The 20,227-nt window shown below is 40.3% G+C and overlaps 2 protein-coding genes across 5 annotated transcripts in view; one reads left to right on the top strand and one right to left on the bottom strand.

The window, feature by feature from the left end:
• The window catches only part of DNAH3 (dynein axonemal heavy chain 3), a 72,966-nt gene extending 70,408 nt beyond the window's left edge, over positions 1-2,558 (top strand). Inside the window, exons 61-62 of the mRNA XM_067306285.1 lie at positions 1,029-1,166; positions 1,343-2,558. Coding sequence (XP_067162386.1) covers positions 1,029-1,166; positions 1,343-1,696 — 492 coding nt within the window. The 3' untranslated portion in view covers positions 1,697-2,558. The remainder of the gene's footprint in view (positions 1-1,028; positions 1,167-1,342) is intronic.
• A 2,187-nt stretch (positions 2,559-4,745) lies between these two features.
• On the bottom strand, positions 4,746-20,127 carry LYRM1 (LYR motif containing 1). Of its 4 annotated transcripts, XM_067306290.1 has the most exons (6): positions 20,048-20,072; positions 14,869-14,961; positions 12,620-12,778; positions 11,440-11,532; positions 8,218-8,477; positions 4,746-6,193 (listed from the first exon to the last, which is right to left on the bottom strand). In XM_067306290.1, exons 3-5 carry the CDS (start codon positions 12,776-12,778, stop codon positions 8,361-8,363), a joined length of 369 nt encoding a protein of 122 aa, XP_067162391.1. In that variant the 5' UTR covers positions 14,869-14,961; positions 20,048-20,072; the 3' UTR covers positions 4,746-6,193; positions 8,218-8,360. The 4 variants fall into 4 exon arrangements, with proteins under 4 accessions (XP_067162391.1, XP_067162390.1, XP_013806354.2 ...); XM_067306289.1 differs by lacking the exon at positions 14,869-14,961 and having other exon boundaries at positions 20,048-20,127; XM_013950900.2 differs by lacking the exons at positions 14,869-14,961; positions 20,048-20,072 and adding an exon at positions 18,975-18,994.
• Positions 20,128-20,227: the final 100 nt, after the last annotated feature.

The following is a 20,227-nucleotide window of genomic DNA, read 5'->3' as shown; positions in this document are numbered from 1 at the left end:
CAGATTTACTTTGCATCAATGCCTTAATGACTTCCCTGCTCAAAGCAGTCCGAATCAGGAGTGAGAATGCTTTAGAAACAATCCTATAGTATGTAACAGGCACTGATAGACTTTTATATATGTGACTCAAGTTCAGTAAAAAGTGATACCACTTCTACAGACTTTTTGAACAGGCTATTTAATTCTTTACTCACCCTTCCAGTAAGTATTGCCCTCACATTATTAGTGTACTTTTAAAATTACTTAAAATTTCAGATGTACCTTAAACAGTAGAGGTACTGAGATATATATTGGAACCCCATACGGTAAGTCATGGGAGGAGAGAGGTGAAAAAGAAGTGTCTGGAAGATTTTTTTTAAGCAGAAGAGTTTCCCGTTTGCTGGATTAGAGTACCATGTGGGCTTCTCTAATTTATTTTGGTTCCTAATGGCTCAGAATATTATGGGGACATTCTGCCCTTGGCTTGTTTTTCCTACTGCCTTTTCAATATACATCAAAGATATTGGCCCAAGATCTCTTTGGCTGGCATCTTTATGATATCCTCCAGGAGGATCTATATGTGCTGGCTGTAGTGACAGACTGCCCTCATAGTGCAGGGTAAAGATACTATTTAGGAAAATCTGGTCCTTTTTCATATTAGATCAGTGTTTGCAAGACTGTAAAAGTGGATATTTTGATAAAAGTGCCCAAATTCCATCCTTTCTTTCTTTCTTTTTTTTTTCCTGGCTAGTATCTAGATTTACCAAAATATGCTTACACTAATTTTGAAATTTCTTGCAGTAGCACTGAGCTCTGGTTGTTACAGAATGAGTGATTATTTTTGCTACCATCATAAATAACTGACTTCTGTGATTTGTTGTTGCCTCTGAATAGTATTTATCTAATGGTAGCATCCAAAGGGTCCAAACAAGATTGAGGACTCATTGTGCTGTTCAAGTATATCTGGAAAGACATCCCTTTTGTGGTGAATTTAAAATGTGAAGCCCTGGAATATGTTTTTTCTTGTTTGTTCTTTCTCCCATAATCAGGATTGGGTCATCCATGGACCACCCACAGTCTTCTGGATATCAGGATTCTACTTCACTCAGTCTTTTTTGACGGGCGTTTCACAGAACTATGCTAGAAAATACACCATCCCAATTGATCATATTGGATTTGAATTTGAGGTAAGAAAATGCAGAGGATTTTTTTTTTTTGAGCATTTTGAAATATGTTCTGAGGCAGCAGTGAATAGGGTTTCTAAATGAAAAGAAATGTCATTTAAAGGAATAGTTTCAGACTATCACTTACAGGATTTAGTATACTCCATATAAAAATAAAGCAAATGATTTAATTGTTCCAGGTGATGAAACAGGAGCACACAATGGAGAAAATGCCAGAAGATGGGGCGTATGTAAAAGGCCTTTTTTTGGAAGGTGCACGATGGGATAGAGAATCCTTACTGATTGGAGAATCGCTTCCAAAAATCCTTTATGATTCTTTGCCCATAATTTGGCTGAAACCTGGAGAAAGTTCCAGATTTCTACATGAAAACATCTATTCATGTCCTGTATACAAGACAAGTGCAAGAAGAGGTATCTTATCCACTACTGGCCACTCAACCAACTATGTTCTCTCAGTCGAACTCCCTTCAGACAAGCCCCAGAAACACTGGATAAATCGAGGTGTGGCAGCACTATGCCAGTTAGATGACTGAGTGTTTGCAAGTCAAAACACTCACATTTTATAATTAAAAGATGTACTTTACTCCCCAAGGGTTGCATTTTTTTTTTTATCAGTACTTCCTGCTGACTTTAAAGCAGCTCCCAATTTCCTTTGGTTTTTAGCCATTCTCACCTACTAGGGAAGAGTGATTAAAGAAAGAACACTATAAACAGAAACGTATTTCAAAGGCCAGGGCTTTATCTTGCAATAGATCAGAATGAACAGAATTCCCAGCAAACTGCATGTCACCCACATCATTACAAATCTTGTGAAACCCTATTACCACCTTGCTGTTGTCATGGGGCTTTTTTGTTTATGAGATTGGGCCCAAAGAGATTATTGATAGAGTTTTGCTGCTGATTTTAATGGGAACCTAGTCCACAACTCTTGCAAATAGGTCTCTCTGGATCTGCCTACCACTTCTGTATCCCAGGAGTGTGTTGGTCAAGGAGGGAGGAGACGAGAATAGTCTGCTCACAACATATAAAACCAATCCTCAGCTAGAATAAACTGCCAGAGCTGTATTAGGAAGCTATAGTAACTGATAGTCCTTGAAGATCTGCCCTAGAATTTCTACAGAAAACTTATAGACAGCACATGTGTTGGGAGCCTGCCATTTCTCAGAACAGTATGCTTGTCTCATGATGTTTTAATTTTTTTATTTCAGTATTATTTACATGCACATCCAAGGTGCCTGATAAATGGAGCTAAGCTTCCTTTCTCTCATAGTCTGATTTTACTTCCTCATCTTGCCTTTTTGCATGTTGGACTAATAACCAGCTGATATTTTGTACTTGTTTTAAGCCCTTTCATCAGAGAAGCTCAAAGTAACTTACAAACATTAATTAAAAATAAAATAGCCCTGAACATCTTCAAAGAGCTGTGCAGTCATTAACTAATCCCCACAGCATGCCAAGGAGCTACTGACGATGGATCATTAGACTTGTTTTATACACAGTACAAGGGAAGCGCAAAGATCAAGGCAAACATTAAAAAAAAAACAACACATAAACATCCACTAATTTGGGGTCTCTTCATTTTTTCATTGCCCAGATTGCAGCATCTTAATGACTTGCTTGAGGTCTCAAAAAGTCAGAGATACAGCTATAATTCAGCAGTTCTCAGTATTATGCTACAATCATTAAGTTATGCTGCTACAACTAATTAAACCATGCAGATCTTATGATAGGAACTTATCTGTTGTGTTGTGCTTAGCTATTATAAGAGAAAACAGTGTTCATTATTGTTTTATTAACCACTGGTTTATGTTTTATATAGATACTTATAAAACAGTAACTTTTAAGAATGGTAACATATACAGGTAAGCAAGCAGTGTTACAGGTACACTGTACAGTGCTGCTCTGCATAAAATATACATAGGTAATTGGTACAGTATCTTTATCTACCATATTTGATGCCTCTTAAGCAGTACAGTAAGTTGGCATTTGGTGCATCATTATTGTTATATTTTTACTAGTGCAAAGATACAGATCAGAAGTCTTAATGCATATTTGTTAAAAAAAATTTGATAGAGGTGTGCAGGTGCTTCAGCTTACTGACAGGGAGAAACTAGTCTTATCTTAACAGTTCAGATGGAATTATATTTAGCACGTGCAGCAAAAATAAATCTCGTATATGAACGTTACAGCATGATCACCCAAATTGACAGGATTTTTTTGAGAAGGGAGTTATGTTTCTGAAGATCTAAGTAAATTAAAGTTAAAATTATGAAAAATTAGTCTTTTAAAAACACAGTTTCCTGTTTGTCTTCATAATGGAATATCATGGATGCTTTCTACTTTTGATATCATTAAAATTAATTGAAAGTTAGTGCATATATTTAAAGAAACATTGTAATTACCATATTTTTAAAATTGCTGCCTGTAACTGTTATGATGGCATGTATGGCAAGCAAAACCCCATGAACAATTTGGACCACTAATTAGGCCACTGCAACATCAGAGAGAACAAAGCAGTCACCAGCCTCCTCTTCCAGCTCCTTTGCACGCAACACTAGTCGTGCTGAGGCTCAGACCCAGGGAGGCTGGACCTGCGTAGTAGATCCATCCCTACGGATGGCTCCGTTCAGTCACTGCTCTCTGAAGGATCCTTCTGTTTGGACTTTGGAGCTTATGCTTTAAAGTGACCCTGGTGACAGCTTACCTGCCGTGATAATACCCTGCATTGAGGCACTGCTGAAAGGGAGACTGGGGCAACAGTGCAGTAAAAATTCTTAAAACGCTAAACTGAGAAGTTGAAATACAAGGATTGAGTTTCTCCATCCTCCTTCAGATAATGCCAGTCTTGTGAACAAAGTCCTCTAAATAAATTAAGCCATTATAAATTAAAAACCAGATTCACTAGTATGTATTAGCTAAATTACATTCTGTGGAGATAAATTACTTTCAAACTATTGGAAAATACTGTGTGGTAGCTTGCCATGTGGGTTTCTGGTTAATGTCTTTTCATGAACAAACACTAATGGATAGTTTATTGAATGACACAGTTATTGTGCTTCCTTTTCTTGTGAAGATACAGTGTCTTTGCTCCATTGTGTGCAATCTCCTTGTTATTGTGATAATTTTCTAAATTCTTCTATGTTGATATTTAGACTTGAGATGAAGGCATCTATTAGAACATAAAGATTTATTTCAAGCTTTTGTAGATGTGACTGAAGGATTTAGATATGGGAAAAGACTTTAAAAGAAGGTTCATGCATCTGTCAGTTGCTATGTCCCCTTCAGCAAAGATCAGGTATGGCTAAGTTGCTTTATTTCATGGTTACTGCAGTCTTGAAGAAGTATGTGATTTCCTGAGCTGCTTTTACTATTAGAGAAAAAATAGTGGAATTTACTGTTCATAGATATCTATCTTAGAGATATGTTTCTGTGATTTTTTTTTTTTTGAAGTGAGCTTCCCAACCTTATTTGCTGAGTTTTATCTAGGGCTTCCTGAAGAATGATAAACTGGCTGAGCATGAGACTTGACAATCTTTGCTGGTTGAGTTAACAGGAAAAAAAAAAAAAAAAAGGCAACTCAGCTGTTAGTTGGACCAACTTTAATTTCATGATTAAAGTGTGAAAAACTTGCAGACAAATGAAGTTCCTTGTAGTAGTAGTAGTAGTAGTAGAATTCTTAGTATTACAGGTTGAGTGTTTCTATTTTTCAGTCAGAAACTCACATTAAACAAACTACAAAAAAACCCACCTATAATTACTGCAGACCAGATCTTGACACTGTTGGGCTGCTAAAAGACAAAATTATACTATGAAAAGACAAAAAGACCATGCAAAGGCCCCAAATTCTTCCTCTTATGAGTTCCTGTAAGTTAGAATGTTTGGCTAATAGGATTAGAAAAATTAGTGAAAGGTGAAGGTCTCCCCTGTAATTAACATTCGTGAAAATTAATTCATAGGTATAATCAAAGAAGTGACCTGTCTGTGGATAAAAGATGGATCTGTTGACATCAGTTCTGATCAATACATAGTGGGGCAAGTCCAAGTTGCCTTTATGTTCTCCAGATCTAAAATGTATTACAAGAACAAACTTGTATTACTGAGAAGACAGATCAGATGACTTAACCCAGCTTAATCATATCTCAGTTCTAAGATACTTCCCTTGGAATAGATTGGATCACTGCTGCAACTTAATGAGAGCTTCTTCACCCATATAAAACATGAAGGAGTACACTCAATAAGCAGGTGCCAATCCCATCTGCTTAAATGGTTGTGTGCTTGGTAATGTTACTGTTGAATTTGGCTTAATAAATGTTTTGTTTCATAAGTTACAACCTTATTAATGATGGTGTTAGACAATTTCCAGAGAGAAGGTGTTACTTGATATTTAAGGGCAGATGTCATGTCAACAAATTACCACTGCATTGCCTATGGGTTAGCTTACAGGAGAGTTCAGGCAGCTGACTCAGGTTTTTGTTTCTACAGAATTTCAAACTACCTGACAGGTTATTATTCTAAAGCATCTCCTGACTAGCATGATAAACTGGAAAGAGGCAGGATTTATTGGAAGGGGAGTAAGGAAGTACAGGACAGAGTATGCACTGACCAACTGAACCCAGTGCATTACAAACTCTCAAGAACTCAGAGGCATTTTAGGGCAGCATCTTTTTGCAAATAAAATTAATGTGCAGAAATGACATATTGTGGTATCTTCAAGATACTTTGTCAAAGAACTTGGTGTTGTATTTTGCAAGGGGGCTATGGTCCTTGGTGTTTAACAAGTACCAGTGACCAACTGGAGTGAGTTACAGAGGATATTCTTTTTTATGAAGCTCCGTCCGCATGGTAGTTTAGCAGTTTGACCTCCAAAAACAAAGGATACTGTTTGAGGCAGGTTCTCCCTTCCATACAGGGTTTAACTTAGGCTGTGAAGGGAAGGTTTGCTCTCCAGACTTGACAATAGAGCTGGTCTAATCCTTCATTCAGCTGAGGAGCCTGAGGTTGTAACAAATTTCAGTCTTGGCCTTCCAGTGCTGGAAAGTGAAGAGGATCAAGCACTAGTTAATCCATCATTTCTCAAACACTTACTTCAAAAAATTAATGGGCTATTAAGCATTTTAAAATATCTCTAATAATATGATGCTCTTATTGCAATTCAGGTTACTGGATTTTCAGTTAAACAAGTTGGATACTCATCTGAATTACTTTAGACTACTTGAGCCTCTTATAAATTGCATAGTAATATATCCCTTAAGAAATAAACTCAATCCCATAGTGTTATTTTCAGGTTGGTGTAAATCTTTTGTACTTTTATGGGCATTCTTTTGAAATTATCTACAGCATCCACAGCATATACAGTATGTGCTCCATAAAGAGTTGTGACTATAATACAGGCAGTATATTTAGACTGCTCATTTACATGCCTGTTTATTCACCTGATGAGTCACAGCATCACTACCTTAATTAGCCACATGAATTTTAAAAATGAAAAGTTTCAAGTCATAGCTTCATAACAAAGACTGAGTCTAAGCTTCCATTCAAAAGTGTCTCTACAAATTTTGGTTTGGCTCAGTTGACATATCTCCACAGTGGTGTATCAGAATGAGGATAGGAAAAGACTCTATTTAGACTTCTTTCAGTGAAGGATTAAGCAATGTGTAATCATGTTATTTCTACTGTCTCTGTACTCCCTCCCCCTCTTCCTAGGCTAAAGGAGTTTTGTGTTTTCCTGGCAGCAGTAAATTTGTAAAGCTTCCAACGAGAGGCAGAACAATGACATTTTACATGTTCAGTGGAGGGTATTTCCCACATGAGGCATTCCCAGGAAATAATTACATGGGAATAGATACCTTTGTGGACTGACACCATAAAGGGTAGTCAGGAACTGGGCTAGCCAGTACCTGTCACGCTGACTAGCACTTCTGATTGTTTCCTTGTACTTTCTCATTCATCGGCCTGTATCTCTTTCACTCTTAAAAGTACATTCTGGGGGGAGGAACTGTTATGCTCTTCCATATGTGATCAGTTTTAACCTTTCTTTTATGGTAGACAAGAATATTTCTTTGCCATCTTCTGTTAGGGTTTTACTGATGAGTTGGAGATCTTGAAAAATGGTATTTCATTGGTTTTGCCCACTTTAACAGAAAATAATAAATACTGCATTTTTCAAATTTGCTTTCTTGCCATCACTAACTTCTGGATAGAATAGGTCTCTGCTTATGCCCTTTGTCCCTAAAGCAGCTCTGGGCTGTGCTTACGTAGTCTTCCAGTACAGCACGACCCTTGTCCACAGCTTGGTCTCATTGGTACTTCTAGCCTGAAGGACGGAAGGCTCCACTAACTTTCCTGAAGAGACTCTGTAGATAGCCTGGTAAAGCCAAAGGAATCAGAAGAAGCCAAAACAATTTGTGGCCACTGGGGGGGGAAAGATTTTCATTTCACTTCCCTTCACAGGAGACATAGGAAACAGAAATATCCCCTGAACTCAAGCGACTGAAAAGGTAGTTGTAGGTACTTTTTTATAAAGAAATCTGTCCATAATGTGAGAAAGCCAGGGTGCTGACTATGTTGAAAAGCTATGTAAAAATGCATGGTGAAGATACCCAAAGCACCTTAAGCTTACGCCTGTATAGCTACGCAGAAGGGAAAAGGTTTTCCCTCCATCCACTCATGAGAACGTGAGGAACCCAACACTGTAATGTTTTACTCTTAGTTGTGTAATGGAATTCCAAACTTTACCTTTCAACACCCACACCCTCTCCAAAGGAAAGAAATTCCTACTTGCAATCAGAAGCTGTGGAGGCGCTATGCCTGCTTGATTCTTCTGGACATTTTGCTTTTTGCTGACCCTTATATAAGACACTACCTTGAACCACAATTGAGCATATATAGTCTCCATTCTAACCGCCAAAGAACCCTGCTATGGATCAGCAGAGTTTTAGAAACTGCTATAATTTGTCCTGATGTCAAAGTAATCTTCATATCACACCTCACTGCTTGAAAACTATTATTTTTATTGATGAGTCAGGGGTTGAATTGTAATAAATACTAGACCAACCTTATCCATCATATGCATTGTATTCAGTTAACCTTCTGGCCTCAGGAAATGTGTGAGCATGTGACCAAAACAGCTTCATTCATAGTTGGATGAAAAAAAGTTGCAGGATTACAGTCCAAACACATCACAGCTTAAATGATGGGTTACGAAATATCATCATGGGATTTCAGGTATATTGGCTTGGAAAACTTCCTCAATTTTTCCTGGTGTCTAAATGCACGGCCTTGTTTAGAGGCGAGACCCATAGGAGGCAGATGGATCTAGAAAACAGAATTCCACCAGTTAGTTGCATGTTGAGAAGCTACAAGAAAAAAGACATTTATACAGACTAGGTTTCATTCAGCTTTAAATAATTTCTTCACACTTTGGAGAGGGTAACCACACTGTCTCAAACCAGGTTATTTTCTTAAATTTCTAGGACAGATGGCTGAGAATGATGAGTGATTTAACTTTCAGGCCCTAAATGTTGTATTTATTGTGTAAAATACACTGGCAATATTAAAATCCTGTAAATTTTAAGCTTTAGTAACTCTGTTTTGTAGTGTGTGGTCAGATGGTAATCACAGAATCGCTGAGGTTGGAAGGGACCTCTGGAGATCATCTAGTCCAACCCCCCTGCTCAAGCAGGGTCACCTAGAGCACATTGCACAGGATTGCATCCAGGCGCGTTTTGAATATCTCCAGAGAAGGAGACTCCACCACCTCTCTGGGCAACCTGTTCCAGTGCTCTGTCACCCTCACAGTGAAAAAGTTTTTCCTCATGTTCAGATGGAAGTGTCTGTGTTTCAGTTTGTGCCCGTTGCCTCATGTCCTGTCGCTGGGCACCACTGAAAAGAGTCTGGTCCCATCCTCTCGACACCCTCCCTTCAGATACTTGTACACACTGATAAGATCTCCTCTCAGCCTTCTCTTCTCCAAGCTAAACAGGCCCAGCTCTCTCAGCCTTTCCTCATAAGAGAGATGCTCCAGTCCCCTAATCATCTTTGTGGCCCTTCGCTGGACTTGCTCCAGTAGTGCCACATCCCTCTTGTACTGGGGAGCCCAGAACTGGACACAGTACTCCAGATGTGGCCTCACCAGGGCTGAGTAGAGGGGGAGAATCACCTCCCTCGACCTGCTGGCAACACTCTTCCTGATGCACCCCAGGATACCATTGGCCTTCTTGGCCACAAGGGCACATTGCTGCCTCATGGTTAACCTGGTGTCCACCAGCACTCCCAGGTCCTTCTCCACAGAGCTGCTTTCCAGCAGGTCAACCCCCAACCTGTACTGGTGACTGGGGTTATTCCTCCCCAGGTGCAGGACCCTGCACTTGCCTTTGTTGAACTTCATGAGGTTCCTCTCCGCCCACCTCTCCAGCCTGTCCAGGTCCCTCTGAATGGCAGCACAGCCCTCTGGTGTATCCGCCACTCCTCCCAGTTTTGTATCGTCAGCAAACTTGCTGAGGGTGCACTCTGTCCCTTCCTCCAGGTCATTGATGAAGAAGTTGAACAAGACTGGACCCAGTACTGACCCCTGGGGGACACCGCTAGCTACAGGCCTCCAACTAGACTCTGTGCCACTGATCACAACTCTCTGAGCTCTGCCATTCAGCCAGTTCTCAATCCACCTCACTGTCCACTCATCTAGCCCACACTTCCTGAGCTTGTCTATGAAGATGTTATGGGAGACAGTGTCAAAAGTCTTGCTGAAGTCTAGGTAGACAACATCCACTGCTCTCCCCTCATCTACGCAGCCAGTCATTCCATCATAGAAGGCTATCAGATTGGTTAAGCATGATTTCCCCTTGGTGAAGCCATGCTGACTACTCCTGATCACTTTCTTGTCCTCCACATGCTTGGAGATGAAAAACATTTGCTGAAATAGTATTGCATACAGTATTCCAGAACAAGGCCTTTAAAAGACACAGAAAACACTATAAATTCCTGTGTAGAAGTCTTAAAAGATAAGGTGGCTGTGCTTTATTGATACCTAGCTAACAAGCCACAAAATAACTCCAAGTTGTGTATGTGTTGAAAGACTGCCTTCTTACTGTCATGATTACATATACCATATTAAAATGCACAATCAATGTCATTGACTCCACGAGCATAAGGAGCAATAGGTGACATGCTTTTGCGTTGATTGACAAAGTCTTTGTACTTCATAAGACTTAGTGGGAGTCATACAGCTATATCCCCCCTAAGTGATTGAAAACTGTAGGTGTTAGCAGTCAGATGTTACTGTTGCTGAGGCTGTCGCCCTTTACGATAGCTGTTTAGCTGCAAATAGTAGTAAAAGTACTGACTAAAGCAGCAGAGATATGGTAAAAGCTGAAAAATACGGATCATCAAGTTTATGTGAGAGAGCTCTTATAGGACTGATCCTTTGGGATTTTTAAGCCACTGTGGAGCATACATTTTAAGCCCATTCCTAGGAGCATTACTTGCCACACGTGCATTGTTATTCTGTATACTGAGAAGAAGAACAAGCTATATGTGAAAGAGAAGCCAACAGTGACTGTATCCTCAGCAAGCATCTTATAAATAAAGATGTAAATTAATTATGACCATGACCTGCTTGATAAGGAAACTATAGAAGTGACAATGTAAACTAATCAACAGGAAGAGAGAGGAAGTCTCTATGGGAGGCAGCATAAAGTAATACAGACACAAATGACAGGGCAGTGACGAAACTATATTGAATAGTGCGATAGAAGACGACTAAAACTTCCAGCAATTTCAGTAATATTTGGCAGGCTTTTCTCTAGGAACAGGTGAACAGAAGCAACAAGATAGGTAGACAGGCACCTTTTATTACAAGAACACTTACAAGAGGTATAGACTCTGAAAATTATTATATCTATCACAAATGTAATATAATTAAATAATTTAAATATTCTTATTTTCTCATGTGGAAAGATTAACGGATTTGATTCCATTTGATTCCATTACCATCTTTTTCTACATATTACGATTCATTGGTCAGTCAAGACTACCTAAATATTTGCAGTCCTTGAGAGATTACCTCATGCAACTACATTGCAGCTTTGATTCTTTATTTGAGAAGAAATTAGCCAATTCACAGATGGACAATATGTAAATATACACTTGGCTCGTTTGGTTCCAATTTATCACAGCACTTAAGTACAAGCTTATCTAAAAATGCAGTGTAGTGACAGTGCTGTGTCCAGTGAGGGCTAAGTATGTACAGTTGAAGACTTGCAACTAGATTTATACTCACAGGTCTTGGGTAGGGGATGTTATAGTGAAGTCCAATTTCTATTCTTGCCTCACATTCTTCTATACACTGTTTAATCAGCTTTGGATCTGTTACCTAAGATAACAGAGAGTTAAAACAACTGTAAAAAGAGAAAGCACGGCAATTAGCAATTAGAAGTTCAAGTGTAAGTGATGCACAGCCACATGACTTTCTTTTGCTTGTTTTTTTGGCAATCCCAAGCATACAATGATTGCATTTTTCACATCCATAAAAGGTAACATTAGCACTTGCCTTGACTCAACAGTTCTGTGCTTGATGGTGTTGGATATTAAGGCCCACAGTAAGTCAGAGCTGAGGCTCTGAAAGGGGGTTTTTACCCAAACACTGTATTTTCTTGGTAAAAAGACAATACACATGTAAACTACTACTATCTCCATGAAAAACAACACTGACCCATTCATCATATTGCAAGGTAGCTAGGGGAAAAAAGAGAAGAGACCTTTTGGGCTACATTCTGTTACCATTCCATGTAGAAAACTGCCTTTGAAGTCAGAAATGTGGTGTAAATTGGGTCTTACATTCACTTTATGATTTTGTATTAGCTGAATTTTGTCCTATACTGAAATAGGATGTAAATAAACATTGTGATGGTAAAAAAAAAAAAAAGGATCTTTGATTACTGTGGAGTCTGTATTTGCCCCTCTTGAAAGAAGTCTGAAATATCAAGATGTGCATGTATCTTAAAAAAATTAAAGGCATGCCTCTTTTAAAAGAAGTGCCAATAACTGTTGCTTTGAAAAGAAAAAGAAAGTATAAGAAGCAACTGAGTCCTGCTTGCCATTGCATGGGTAATGATATACTTAGCTAGCTTTCTAAAAGATCAAAAGCTGCTTCAGACAATTTCATAGGCAGTATCTTTGGAGTTAAGCTTTTTCTTGGCATTTTTTAATGAAAGCCCTAGACCTTTTAGCCTTCTAAAGCAGTTAATGATGATCTGAAATGGTTTTTTTAATTATTATTTTTGGGGTGAAATTTAAACTATAACATAAATACACCTTATAATGTGTTTGCACCAGTTTTTAAGGTGAATGAAATTTTGGGAAATCAACTCATTAATATCTTAATATCCAATCACTAAGAGAACACAGAGCACAAGGAGAGAATCATTCAGAAAATTAAAGGCACAAGGAAACCTACGTACGTTTTTGTTTTTTCGGAATAATGTTTTGGCTTCACTTATAATGTACTGTTTCTCTTTAATAGTTTCTTCTATCTGTCCTGATGCAGATTGCCATTTTTTGGCTATTCGGAATATCTTGCGGTAAAGGCCAAGAACTTCTTGTCGAGTAACTGGTGTCATCTAAATAAAAAACACAAAACCCTGAACAGATGCATGACCACTGGGTTGCTAGAAGGCCACCAAGCAGTACATTTTTCACACAATTGAGTTAGTTTAAAAATATTTCCAACATCTATCTAAATTTTCCAACATCCATCTGCTGAGTTATAGCAGAAGAACTGAAATAGCTGTAAATAAAAATTAGCTGTTGAAAGCTGAAGACCCAATACAGCGAAGTATTTAAACTGATACTTAAATCTGTGTCCATTCAAACAGCTTAAGCTCTTGCTCAAAATTAAGGGCTTGCCTCAGTGCTTTGTTGAATCACAGTCCTGGATCCAGGATGCCTGGATTTTGTTTCACTGCTATTTTGCAACAAGACATTGGGCAAGTCACTGAAACTCTTACCGAGCATCCCTCTCTCTGTAAAATTGCCGTAACAATGCCTGCCCTATCTTTGCAAAGCACCTTGAAATCTGTGAACAGAACACATGATAAAGCCACTACAATACTGCTGAAAACCAGTAGAGGTTTCAGGTGCCAAGAAGCTCATTTGTGATACCATTACAGTGTGTATTAATGATTCAGCTGGAGTTTGATACTTAAAAGATGATGAAAGCAGTTTGATCTAAGCATTACAGGAGAGGTTAGAAATGCTGCTGTGTTGCAAACTCTCACTGTGGATTTAGGGAAGTCCTGACTGTCATGCTTTTCAGAAATCTGAGTACCTACTGATCCTGCTGAATAAGCCTACAATTGTGCTAGGAATCTCTGTGAAATATCAGGAATGAAATCCTATTCTCATTCTATGTAAATGAGTATTTTGTCATTTAAGCGATGCCAGTATTTCATCCCAGACCTCGAATATCCCTGCGATAAATACACTGCTGGAAAAACAACATGGCTTCCTCTCCAAAATCAAATTCCACTCTGTCTTGGATTAGATTTGCAGAAAAAATGAGAAGAAAATTTCAGAACTGTCAAAGGTGCCTTACTGTCCACAAGTAAAACGCAGCAACACTGCAAAGTGAGTAAGTAAAAGATTATTACGGATGCAAAGAGAAACGAGTGTCAAGGACAGGACATTATCTGATTGCCTCAGGATCCATTTGCCAACCTGGAACTCTAGCTATTGAGGCTGAATCTGCTCTGAAATCAGGCCTGCGCTCTGGTAATTTCGATGGGAGGACAGCTCCTCTGGAGGACAATTTGGAGCAGGGTAGGTAACCTAGGCAGTCTGAACTGCCCTCTGGAGGGAGCACGCGCTCGCTTGGTGATACGGGAAAATCTGCTTCCCTATGCACGCACCCAAATTACTGTGAAAAATTGGGCGATGTGGTATTGCCCTATCTCCTTGCAGTCTGTGACAATTACCAGTATTTTGGAGAGTAGAAGAACGTTTTTAATCAAACACCTCTCAGGCCATACAATTCTCAAGTGGCTGAATCTTAAATATTGCTAACCTTCAGATATTTTTTTTCAGTACAGTCCTCCTGTGACTTCCGACATTCACATGATCTTCCCCTCACCAAAACCGGAGTCACAGATGCTAACCTGAAGGCAGGATTTGACCCATACTCCTTTTTGTGTTAGCCACTGCTATGATCTAAAGACTTTTTGTTGTTTTATGTTGTTACGGATTTTAAGAATTACAGACATAAAACTGTCTTTCTCTGATTCTTGAGAGAGCATTTTTATTTGTTATTCTTACTTTAAAATGTTTAACCAATCATATATTTCCCTCCAGAGATAAAAATGATTCTTCATATACAGCAGAAATTATTTCTAGTAAATGTTTACGATATTTCTTGGAAAAAAATATCCACAATAAAACAGATGAGCAGTCCCACATCTTCAAACACTTTGGAATAAATGCTTCACATTATCCACTCTATAGCTCCATTTCAGGCAATAAAATTACTCATACACAAAGCTATGCATGTACTTGTATCTGAAGAATCACTGCCTCCCTCTGTAGAGTGCATTATTTTACATAGACTATAAACAGTCCAGTTACAAGAACTGACCTAGCACAGCCTGAAGTCCCAAATCTTGTCCTCACCTAGAGCCCCTCCTGGCCTCACCCCTCTGCTTTTATTTCAAGGTCTCACCTCTGGTTGAGTTGGTAATACTCTTATTCCCTGCTGACAGCTAACAGAAGGTAGGACTGCCCTGGAGACTTTCAGCTCAGGCTTTCTTGTAATCTATAAAGACAAATAAGAGGAATACCCTGGGGGGGAACAGAGCTTTCAATATAGGTTTGAATTCTGATCTAAGCATCAGATAATTTCAGAGGCCAGAACTCAGGACCATGCACACCCTCTGTTCAGAGCTGTAATCACACCTGTCACTTAGGGATTTTGAGCACTACCAAGAGTCTCTTTGCATCTATAAAGATTTTGTTTAAAATTTTATAATTTAATTTTATCACTAGTTGCTTCTCCTCCCCTGCCTAGAACTTACTTTTTCTTTAATTTCTCAGAGCTGGAATTAATACAGGGTTGTGTAGCCCCTTGCCTATGCCCCTGGTATAGATACAGGCTGCAGATTCATATTATTGCTTCCTTGCTGCATGCACTAAATGCTGTAAAAGACATTAAGCAGATTTTCATATATACTCAGCAACCAGCTGCTCCCACTGCTGACTTTAATTAACAATTTCTAACATTACAAACCTGCTCATAAACCATTCCTGCAGAGATACTTAAATGAAGGTGTGAGAAGCTTTCCTCCCCCTCTATCAAGGACAAGGATGAGAGCAAACAGGACAAAGTCCAAAGCATGGGTCAGGTTCTGATCTGAGTGACAATGTAAAAATGGAGTGATTCCACTAAGGGAGCAGAATTACTTTCAACTTAAAACCCTGTAAATGAGATTGGAATTTTTTCTTTGGTATAAACAGAGCCCACACCTACAGAAATGTAAGTGATGGTACAGATCATGCATTAGGTGTAATTTTGTCAAGTGACACTACTTGTATTAGTTTTGTGGGTGTGCAAAATTAATTCAAGTGGGACAGAAAGAAAGATAAGGGAGGCTTTCATGTCCTTTTAGCTACTCATCTTGCTACTTAAATCTTTGGCATTTAAATCATAATTATATTGCACATCTCAGGAATGGTAAGTGGATGTTACACCACTTTCCCACTAACACTCATCTTGTGGTAGTCACACCCGTTGTTTAACTTCTACCGCCCTTCATTTCATTGCAGAATGCAGCCCACAGAGGTTAACCACAGGCGTTTTTGTCCAAAAGTACATGGCTATTGTATTAGCTGAGCAAATCTCGGGTGTCGACTGCATAAAACAAACTGGTAGAGGTCAAAGGTAGGTCTGGATGCACAAATGCATCAATGGTAGAAGTGTTAGGTTGCAGGCTTCTTTTGAGTTGATTGTTAGAATTAAGTCTTTGGAAGTAAGCCAAGCACTGGCCTCCAAATAAGCATTTGCTGGATGCTCTGGCAGACAGTTCTGACAATACAGGGTTGTATCATTCTTTTGATCTACATGCAAACCCCTGTTATCAACACGCAGATCAAGCACATGAAATATCCCATTGTATTCAAACCTGCAAAGGAGGCTTGAGTAGTTAATGAGTTACTGCATGATGAAAATGCAAACGTATGAGTTACTGCATGATGAAAATGCAAACGTTTTTGGTGATAATTAAAACAAATAATCCTTTAGACTGTAAAATGTAGTAAGTTTTTCTTTCAGGAAACAAATACACATTCCTTTGGTTTTTTGGATGGTTGATGCAAAAGTTCAATAATCTGAAACACCTATATTCTTTTGCTGTTTGCAGGTTTGTATAGAATTTAAAGTTTATATAACAATAAGTAAAGGAATCTGTCAACTGCACTGTAAAGTGCCCCCCAACAGCACAGGCACAAAGCAAAGCTAGGACAGAGGGCAAGCTGCAAGGAGACTACTCATACAGAAGCAGCTAAATTAGAGCTGTGTCCTAGGGAAGAGTGCTGGAATAAGAATGTGTGTCTACCATCTTCCTCCTATTTGCACAGTTCCTCTGCTGAAGTTGTAAGTCTATTTTATTTTATCCTTTCTTTTCAAGTCAAGTATCAGCTACTGACTTTAAACATCAAATCTGCCAGCAGTGCATAGAGGATTTTAGGAAACAAAGGGTGAAAGTAATAGCCCGTGGGGAAAAAAAGAATATTTTAAAACAATGGATCTCTCCTCTTACATCTGAGCTAACTAGGGCACTCATTAGTAACGAACAGACACTTAGTGCTGATGCTGTAACCATATTTGCTGAGGGGAGGAGAAGGTGGGGAACAGAACCCTGGGTGGAATAATTTGAAAAAGCAGCTTTGAACTTCTCATATGTAAATTGTTTTATTTAGGGACAACACAGCTTCTGTTTGACAGCTGCTTTGCTACTGGCAAGGAGCCTTAAAGACGCAGTGACAAACTGCTGGGCGACTGCCTTCTGAATCAAAGCTCTCGTCACATTTTTGTTAGGGAAATAAGTGACATAATTCAAAAGGCTATGTATCAACACTATAGTATAGAAAACTATCAACTTCAGCCTGTATGGAAATATATATCTCATATTTTCAAATCCACACTGTGGCTAACATTTATTTAAAGAAATGCAAAAAAAATGCCTATCTGGCTTTTTATTTTATTTTAAAGCTAAATTATTCCACCTGTAATCTCTCTCCTGCTGCTAATGCAACAGATAATCAAAAATTCACTTCATTTCACAGCTGTCTACAGCAACTAGAAGTCAGCAGTTCATATTTGTCCTTTAGGCAAATCTTACACCAGCAGTGATTTTGGCCTTTCATTTCCATGAGGGAGAAGAGAAGGGATCAAGGATTCTTGTGATAGCTGGGCAGGTCGCCCAAGTGACCTTCCAATGATACTAAATCTCAAAATCCACTTTCCACAACAGTCATCTTACTTTCTTTTACTCAAATCAACAGGATTTAGTGGCCTGTGACAGCTAGTACACTGCAAACATTTGACCACATGTGGCTGCAGCATATACCTAGCAAAGTGGCAACTTGATTGGGTTTTTATTTTTGATTTAGTATTCACACTTTTTTTCCCCCCAAAGATTCAGTCAAACCCAAATCATAGCAAAACCAGAGGCAAAATATTCACACAGTGAAAAACAAACTAAGAAGAAAGATCATATTCTTCCACGATGGTGTCACATCCTCAATTTCTACCAATGATGCAAGCCTGTAAGTTTCAAGAAATTCCCATCAGGGATGAATTTGATTCCAAGTATTCCCTCATTGTTTCCATTTACAACCAAAGCAGCTTTGGTGAAAAAGAACCATTTTACTGTTTGGTAGTGACATCTGAAAACAAGGTGACTTTCACATGGTTTTAGATTTTGTTATGCCAGTATCTTTCAGCTGGCAAACTGAAGTGATCTGAAACACTGATCAACACCTCTGAACTAGCCTCTCTAAGTCTTTGTATTTATGCTGTCCATCAACTGCGATGCGAATTCTGCCATTGTATTCATGCCTGGGATTTGGGACTGAACTTGGATCTCCCTTATATACAGAGTGGTCTTTTGATCAGAAAAAAAGGAAACTGAAAGCAAAGAGAATGTAATTAAACAGTAAAAGGCTTGGGTTTTATCACTGTTTTTCCTATGTCATTTCAAACAAGTGAATTTGTAAACAATTAGGATTCTATAACATTTTCTAAATTGAATAGGTGGAAGTGGAAACCTTTAACTAGTCCCTTTAGGTCACATAGATTTCATTTTCTTAGTTTTGCGGTTGTTGAGGCATTAGCTGGTTTTGGTAGGGCATACAAAAACTTGTTCTGGGGGTGCCTCCTGTGTTTTAATAAAGTAGCTGCCTCAGGCAGACTAGAAATGCTGACTTAGACTATGGGGGGGGGGGAAGAAAAAGCAAATTGCTCTAATATCTCTTAGGTCTCTCCTAAAAGCAGACATAGTTCAGGTAAAGTTTGAAGGAATATAAATTCAACCATAGTCCTGTGCAACACTGTCACTAATGCTTTCACAGATTTAGAAACACTTTTTCCTCCTTTGTTTTTAGCTATGAGTCACAAGCAGACAAAAACAGTTTTAATGGAGTGCTAGAAATTTAGTGAAAAGAATAAAATCTCAACTATCCTTGAATGACCTTACTTAAATAATATAAAGGCATACAGAAATGCAACAGGGACACAAAAACCCAGTATAGATTTATGTACCTTATACCCACCTTGGCTTTGAGCCAAATGCAACTGAATGGATGAATAGAAATATTTCCCAGCATTGGAACAGCTCCCAAACTCGAGAACAGGTATAAATATTAATGCAGTAGAGGAACAATCCTCCCTTCCCCCTTTCTTTCCTCATTCCTTGGTTCATTTAATAAAACTTTCACAAACCCTGTGCTTCAGTTTTCAGATACTTCACTCCCAGGACATATGCTACTAAAGGTTTTTAGTCACAATTTGAACGCTATACCAGGGCATATTTTGAAAAAAGATTAATTTTTTAGAAACCAAATGTATGAATTCAAGTCCAATTCAGAAGTTTTGCTGACAAAAACCTCATCAGTGTTTACATTCGACTCTGCTGAGCTGGTGTATGGATTAGCTTTTGGGGCCTTCAACAGGATGAGGTTTTAAGGGAGCTTTAAAGCCTTTGCTCTCTTGTGGAAGTTGCTGGAACAGCCGCTTGCTGTCGCTGCCTCACCGACGGCACAAGGGCACAGAAACACAGGGCCCGGGGAAGCACCTGCTCTCGCCCTTTGCCGGGAGAGGACCCCCAACCCGTGGGGCCAGGAAGCCCGTGGGAGGAAGCCGCTTCCCCCCCGCGGAGCAGGACCCAGGGTCACGGAGGCCACAGGCCTCAGCACGAGGCCCAGGGGTCCTCACACACGGTGCCTCCCCCGGGCCGCCCCGCCTCTGGCCACGAAGCCGCGTCCCGCCGGCGTAACGGCAGGTGCAGTCCGGGCTCGGCCGCCCCGGAGACCCCGCGCACCCCGCAGCGTCGCGCCAGAAGCGCCGGGCCGCCCGCCTCGGCGGGGCCGGCCCCAAGATGGCGCTGGCAGCCCCGCCCCCACCCGCGGCGCTGCCCGAGGGGCCCGTCGCGGGGGGGGGGGGGGGGGCGGGGCGGCGCCCCCTGTCGGCCGGGCGGCTCTGCCCCTCCGCGCGCGCCAGGCCCCGCGGCTGGGCTAAACCAACGCGGGGAGCGGGGGGGGGGTAGCCAGCCCCCAGGCCTCTGGCCTTCCCTGCCCCCCTCTCACTCCCCGCGCCGCCTCATCCGCTCTCCGCCGCCGCTCTTTACCTTCGGGAAGAGGCGCGCCGGGGCCCCGCTCCCCTCCCTCCCGCGGCGGTGCGGCGCCACCGAGCCCCGTCCCCCCGCTCCGGCGGGCGGGCGAGGGAGGAGGCGGTGGCGGCGCGGGCCCCTTGCCCGCCCTGCCCTCAGCGTGCGTGCGGCGTCAGGCACGTCGCGGAGCGGAGCGTG

The sequence above is a fragment of the Apteryx mantelli genome, chromosome 16, assembly GCF_036417845.1.
Source record: "Apteryx mantelli isolate bAptMan1 chromosome 16, bAptMan1.hap1, whole genome shotgun sequence".
Classification (NCBI taxonomy): Eukaryota; Metazoa; Chordata; class Aves; order Apterygiformes; family Apterygidae; genus Apteryx; species Apteryx mantelli.
This window is presented reverse-complemented; position numbering and strand designations above follow the sequence as displayed.

What these genes read in the sequence shown, in the direction of transcription:
- LYRM1 (XM_067306289.1), bottom strand. Translation starts at nt 12,778, where the DNA reads ATGACACCAGTTACTCGACAAGAAGTTCTTGGCCTTTACCGCAAGATA. An exon ending in TATTCCGAAAAAACAAAAAC is followed by an intron (nt 11,533 to 12,619) that starts GTACGTAGGTTT and finishes CTGTTATCTTAG; the next exon opens with GTAACAGATCCAAAGCTGAT. An exon ending in ACATCCCCTACCCAAGACCT is followed by an intron (nt 8,478 to 11,439) that starts GTGAGTATAAAT and finishes TCTGTTTTCTAG; the next exon opens with ATCCATCTGCCTCCTATGGG.